Source organism: Salvelinus namaycush, chromosome 8, assembly GCF_016432855.1.
Source record: "Salvelinus namaycush isolate Seneca chromosome 8, SaNama_1.0, whole genome shotgun sequence".
Taxonomy (NCBI): Eukaryota; Metazoa; Chordata; class Actinopteri; order Salmoniformes; family Salmonidae; genus Salvelinus; species Salvelinus namaycush.
In genome coordinates this window covers 57758925-57766115 of record NC_052314.1, presented here as the reverse complement: position 1 = coordinate 57766115, position 7191 = coordinate 57758925, and the positions used below count along the sequence as shown (strand labels likewise).

Genomic DNA, 7191 nt, shown 5'->3' with positions numbered 1-7191 from the left:
TTTAATAGTGGAGACATGCAAAATCGAATTTCAAATGAAAAAATACATCAATGGCATTCATTTATTAAATAAATAAAATTTAAATAAAAATCGTATGCCTCTTTTCTATTTGCAGCCTTCTGATTTAAATACCAAAATAAACTTTTTCCACTGGCTAATAATTTTACAAATAAAATGATAATAAATCAATCAACCATTCAAGCCCATGTCTTGTAGCAAGAAAAAGTGCACAAAGAAAACGTTAATTATTGCACACTGATCTAATCTGATGTGCCCAAGCCAGATACCTGGCATCTCTTCTTGGATGCTAGTTCATCAATGTCTGGGCTCAGGCTCTGAGCTGAAGAAATCCTCAGTATCGAGCGAAGGTGTTCATCAGTCAGACGTCTCCTGTGAGTTGTTTTGGTCATCTTCATCGAGGAGAAAAGTTGCTCGCATAGATAAGTGCTGCCGAACATGGAGAGCATCTGAGCAGCTTGGGTGCGGAGCTGAGGCATTGTGTCAGGGATGAACCGTGGAAACTGTGCGGCGCCCACAGCATCATACTTTGACTTCAGCGTGTCGTTGCACTGGAGTTCAATCAGCTCCATTTGGATGTTGGTTGGTGCATTTTCCACATCAACTGCGAAGGGATTACTAAGCAGTTCAAACCTACATTTCTGGACATCGAAGTCGGCAAATCGCCGGCTAAACTCAGCGGCGAGAACACTGAGTTTTTCAGCAAACTGTGCGCATGGGAACACGGCGGTAGAGATCTGCGCTTTTATGGTTTGGCAGCAGGGAAAATGGCAAGGGTTTCCTTGCAGCATCTGATTCTCCCACAGGCACAGTTTAGTTTTAAAGGCCCTCACTGCAGCGTACATGTCTGTGATGATGCGCCCCCGCCCCTGAAGCTGCAGGTTCAGCGCATCGAGATGGCTCGAGATGTCACAGAGAAAGGCCAGCTCACACAGAAACTTTTGCTCCCGGAGCTCTGCTGTATCCTTCCCTTTGGTTTCCAGGAATTGACTCTGGGCCAGAGTTTGACACCCATGTTCTATCGTATCCAACAGGCATCACATGCGATAACTAACATTGTAGTTGCCTACCTGCCATTTTGTTAGGCTACCCATCACAGCCCCCTCTGCTCTGCATGGCTACAGAAGTGACACCATGACCAGACAGACTCAACTATTCTAAGTGTCTTGTCATTGTCAAGCTCATAGAATTGAGGCGATACATTGATCCATGACAGGCAGACAATGGGACTTATTCACTAACTCCACCTTTGTGTCTGTTTCAGGAGTCCGACAATTCAGCCTCGCTGAAGTTTGTCCGAGAAAAATGCTGTGTACACATTAATTTGAGTAGCTTATTGTGAAGGTAGGTCTATGTCACTCTAAATATCAGAACTCACACGCCCAGAAAACAGAGTGCATTCTCTCTCACACAAAATGCAAATCGGGTCACCGTTCATGATTGTCTAACCCTGCTAAAATCCCTCCACCACCTAGGTGAAAGAGTCGAGTCAGGATAGGTGGAGTCGAGTTAGGACTACAACGAGACTGTGCAATCATCGGTGGCTTGACCCGGGTGTTGATGTACACAGTTTGTAGGAACGCGACAGCACTGTCTTGACTGTATACAGAGAGAGATGCCTGATTCTAACTTCTCTGGGCTAAACTGAGAACAGCAAACTGGTCATGTATGGACCGGATCCATGACAGACATGATGACCATTAAACAACCTAACTATGTGTTTCATAGGTCTTACAGGACTGAGGACTCCCAGGCTGTGTGATGCAGACCAAGGACAGAGGCTGAGCAAGCAGCAATATTGTAATATTGACAGAAAGTGAGGATGCGGATGAAATTGTAAAAATAAAAAAAAATACATCACAATGGGTCCACGTTTTGTTCAGTTTATCAATCAATGACTGTTCTGATCATGTTTATATAACCAATTGCAAGATGAACAAACAATGGAATGGAAAATAAATTACAATGTACAGAAAGCCCACATTCATTAGTCTACTCCTGCACACAGCATCCTATCACACATTGACTACTGAGGGTTCCCAATGCTACAATGTTTGACAGAGGCCACATTGACATTTCCATTGTTACAGGGTTCCTCATGAGCACCACTGACATTAGAACCATGTCTGTGCTCTAACAAGCCGCCACTTCCTCCTCTCTTGGCTACAACCTTTAATACAGTATACACATTCTGGTACAGGAACACAGGTGTTATTGTTCGGAGAATACAAGCTAACTAGTCATGTTGTACTCCATAAACATCAACAGTGTAATATATAGATGAAGGTTGATAATACTAAGTAAATGACATGGATCATAGTAGAAGTACATGATATGTGTACATTGTAAGATGTTTATTGATAGTAGAGCTGGGCGATATGGCCTAAAACGCATCTCTCAATTATTTTTAATGTTCTCTAAATAAGCTTTGTTGTACAATTTTAAAAAGGTCAAATACATTTAGAACAGTCAGCAATAATATAATGAATTCAGAGGTGTGAAATTATACCTTGGCTGAATATAAGCCTTCCACAACCATAAGACCCACTAATAATTAAATCATTTTATCAAAATAGTTTAACCTGCTGTTTTTTTGCAGTAATCACTGGCTTTCAGGTCTGTCTATAAAAATGTGATTTTGTTACAAATTTAACCAGACCCATGCATAATGCACATTCACTAATAATGTAGTAGGCATTATAGAAAATGAACACAGGTCTCAAACAATCTCTCAAGCACAAGCCCACGTGCTAGCGAGTAGCCAGCTAATATTTATATTTCAAGTTTAGCCAACTTGGATCTAGGTATCACTTCACAAGCTCTGAATTCAGCTAACGAGGTAGAACAGTTGATTTGTTATGAACACACTCTTCTGTCCGTCTCCAACTGTTTGAACGGCATGCTAGTCTGTCCACCTTGTTCAGATGTTGAGGTCAAGTGGCCTACCTTATTTCTCAGAATGACGAGTTGCCAATTCCTTATAGAATTGTGTTATGCTTATTGCTCATGTATAAAACAGACTAAACAGCTAGTATAACAATCTTTATTTGACAAAAATGCTGCTAGCGGTACTTGGTACCGTAATATGTGCACGACAAACTGAGCATACATTTTCCAGAATGAATGTTCATTGGTACATCCGTTTTAGCAGTGCTTGCTCTGCTAAAAATGTGAGCAGCTGAAACATAAACAGGGTTCAAATGTTGCGATGTCCATATGGCCGATTCTGTTGGACCAAATGCAAATAGAAAATTGAAACCGTTCGTCAGAGAGGAAGAAGTGACCTCTCATCTTTATTGTTGTGCTTGGTAGGGGAGGGGCTTGGGAGAAAGAGGCAAAGCGAGAGGTTTCACTATCGCCAAAATCTATCCAAAATAAGCCCAATGGGTTTCTATGCGCTTATTTGGAACCTAAGCTTGTCCCCCTGCATTCCCCCCTTTGGGACAAAGACTCCCATTGTTAGGGCGGAGACATGAGCATCTCATCATTATATACAGATCATTGGTATAAATGGTAATGTGCACAGCACAGAAGGAGCGAACAAGACCAAAAAGACAACATGCGAACAAGCATACTAAAGAACCGCTCATAAAATCGGAAAATACAAAACTCGATTCTGCGATACAAGCATTTGGAATATCTCGCAAAAACATTAATTTGAATTAATCTAATTAATTCGATATAAAATCGCCCAGCCCTAATTGATAGGCAATCCATTTGGTACAGATTATGATTTGACCATATTCTAACCAGTTTATTAAAACAATGTGTAATAAATTAGGCTGTTGTATTAGTAGTTAGCTATAAAAGTATTGGTCTATAAAAGTATTGGTCTACATTATTACAACTAGTGTCCATCACTGATACAGGCAAGAGTTGCTTTCCATGGGTCCCTACAAAAAGCATTAGGCCCGGGCCTCCCGGGTGGCGCAGTGGTCCAAGGCACTGCATCGCAGTGCTAGCTGTGCCACCAGAGACTCTGGGTTCGAGCCCAGGCTCTGTCGCAGCCGGCCGCGACCGGGAGGTCCATGGAGCGACGCACAATTGGCCTAGCGTCGTCCGGGATAGGCCGGCAGGGATATCCTTGTCTCATCGCGCACTAGCGACTCCTGTGGTGGGCCGGGCACAGTGCACGCTGACCAGGTGCGCTAGGTGTACGGTGTTTCCTCCGACACATTGGTGCAGCTGGCTTCCGGGTTGGCTGCGCGCTGTGTTAAGAAGCAATGCGGCTTGGTTGGGTTGTGTTTCGGAGGACGCATGGCTCTCGACCTTCGTCTCTCCCGAGCCAGTACGGGAGTTGTAGCGATGAGACAAGACAGTAACTACTAACAATTGGATACCTTTTTAAAAAGGAGAAATAAGAAGAGAAAAAAAAGCTTTATATTGGTCGTCTAGTAGCCAGCTAGTGGGGATACATGTAAACTTTACAGCTAGCTAGATCGTTCCAGCTATTGTTTACTTAGCGAGCCATCGAGTGGTTACTTTTATGTTATAGAGTGGAATGGTGTTTCTGCTGGTGTATCCTTAGGTATCTCCTCTCAGAGAACCTCTTCCCGCAGTGATTACAGGCGAATGGCCTCTCTCCCGTGTGGACCCTTTGGTGCCTTTTCAGGTCACCAGCCTGGGCGAAGCGCATACGACACTCGGTACAGCTGAAGGGTTTCACCCCTGTGTGGACCCTCTGGTGCCGCTTCAGGTTGCCAGCCTCAGCAAAGCGCATGTGACACTGGGTACAGCCGAAGGGTTTCTCCCCTGTGTGGACCCTCTGGTGCCTCTTCAGGTCACAAGCCTGGGCGAAGCACATATGACACTGGGTACAGCTGAAGGGTTTCTCCCCTGTGTGGACCCTCTGGTGGATCTCCACCTTCTGGGTGCAGCTGAAGCCTTTCTTACAGAACATGCAGAGGAACCGTTTCTCTTTACTATTGCCTGATGTAGCTCTTCCTCTCTGAGCCTGGGCTCTAGCCCTGTTGTTTGAGTTCAATACCTGATCGAAAAGGATGCAGCCATGTGAATCTGAAGGTCCCATCGACGTGGACACTGGGTTATGATCCTGGAGCTCGTTTAAAGGGGAGTGGGTCGCAACATTTGGATTAGTCTTTAAGCTTCCCCTGTAATCTAAGAAATCTCTGCCCTGTGAGTGTCCGTCTCCTAAGTGAATATCTGCATTCCATGTGGGAGGAATGTCGCCCTCCACTTTCACAGTCACCTCATCTAACACTAAACCCTCACCTTTCTTATTTAGGCACCCTTCAGAGTATACACTACTACTGTACCGGTTCCAGTCCCCTCTAGACAGATCAGTCTGTGTCTCTAAACCCAAGGGCATGTTGTCACGGTCCATCTCTGTAGTGTAAGAACAAGATGGATCATTGCCAGTCTCTAACACGTCACCTGCGTCTCGATGGGATTGAATTGTCCTCGGGCTTGGGTTACCGTAAAGTAAATACTCTGAGCCGCGAGCAGGACAGCCCAGTGGCCCCAGCCCCAGTCTCTCTGGGTCTGATCCTGTGTGTAAAAGCCTTTGTGTTACAGTTAAAGTCTCTGTGTCTGTCTCTGACTTGAGGACGCTGCTCAGCGTTCCACTGACTTCTGTGACGCTGCGTCTGGTCCTGGGCTGCGCTGGGGCGGAGTCCTCTGTGGCTACAGGGAGCGCTCCAGTCCCTCCAGTCTGGATGTCTCTGCTGTGCTGTAGGTCCTCCTCTCCTTCAGACCTCTCCTGCTTGACCCCAGGACCTGCAGCCTCTGCAGACTGACAAGGAGAGAGGAGATTATTCCAGTACACTAGTTGTGTTGGATAACAATGTCATAGGAAAGTCTCACAAGCTCCCCTATGGCAGATAAATGAGGATGTACATAGCTGAATAACTGAGGGGAGCCTTTCTGAAATAAACACACATTTCATTTACAAAGTAACACATTTTTATGTAACACTATTACACTAACCTCTATCATGATAATGTGCTGGGTTGAGGTTCCACTCCCCTCATCAACAGTGATTGGTTGGTCATCTCTCCATGTATTGTGCTCCACTGGCTTCACAAAGCTCCTATGGCCTCCAGTGAGATGTCCTTCACCTGAGAGTGTTGGGGGGAAAAGAGATGGTTAGGTAAGCTACTGTCAATGCTCAACGGTATATGGTACACTATTGACGCCGTCTAGAATTGGCAAGGATGTAATGTAACACTTCTCATAACTTCTTGATATACTATTTATTGATTGATGTAGGCTGATTATGTTCCATTTGTCACATTGTTTTCAATGAGTAAATAATAAGAAATACAGTAAATCAAGGATCTGGTTACAATATGCTATTGTCTTTGGGCAAGGTAGCTAAGTAATCTGGGGAATCATTGCATTCTATCCAAACACTGACCAAGACGCAATCATGGGTAACACATCTTAACACTTGCAGGGCTGAACCGAGCGACAGGCCACGCAGCCTCTGCCTTTTTCCTGAAAAATGTACCTCTTGCCATTCCTCTGTATCGGTCGAGGATCTTGACACTACTGGGACGACTGGCGAGGACGCGCTCCCGTGCCACCTTCAGTTCCAGTAGTTTCCTCCGTAATGCCCTGTTTTCTTTCTGGCTTTGAGTTATTTCCAAACGAAACACTGCATAGTCGTCGTCTACGAGTTTACAGATCTCTGCCACGGCTGCATTCGCTAGTACCTCCATAATGGAGGCTATTTGAGTGTGAAAAACCACACAGTTAGCCATTGTTAGCAGCTAGCTAGTCTGCGTTACATACATATATAACATCTATCAACCAAGTCCTGTCTCCAACGTGAATTAAACACTATATGGGTTAAGTATGTGACGCTGTGCAGGTAAATTAGTCATATTTTAACATTAAATAAAAACGCTAACGTGGAAATTGTTCTTATTCACTTCCGTTTACTTCGTGTGAGTTTCCAGCAGAATAGCTTTGTTACGTATTGCTGCCTTTCACAGGTTGGAGTGTGAATTGCACATTGACAGGAAAAAGTGTTAAGGATTTAAAAAAAAAAATTCTCTCTCACCTCCATCTAACCCTGCACATATACACCACTATACCCCAAAAACACACCAGTCCAACCAGATCCTACTCCAGCCTGGGAAGGATGGAGCCCCTTCTCTTAAAACCCCCTGTAGATCTTCAGAAAAAAATAACTCTTACACCCCAACTTGT

The 7191-nt window shown here is 44.4% G+C and overlaps 1 protein-coding gene across 1 annotated transcript; it reads right to left on the bottom strand.

The window, feature by feature from the left end:
- Positions 1–4287: 4287 nt before the first annotated feature.
- Positions 4288–5754, bottom strand: LOC120053002 (zinc finger protein 239-like). The gene has a single exon (XM_039000253.1). It carries the CDS (start codon positions 5360–5362, stop codon positions 4508–4510), a length of 855 nt encoding a protein of 284 aa, XP_038856181.1. The 5' UTR covers positions 5363–5754; the 3' UTR covers positions 4288–4507.
- Positions 5755–7191: the final 1437 nt, after the last annotated feature.

What these genes read in the sequence shown, in the direction of transcription:
- LOC120053002 (XM_039000253.1), bottom strand. Translation starts at nt 5,362, where the DNA reads ATGGACCGTGACAACATGCCCTTGGGTTTAGAGACACAGACTGATCTG.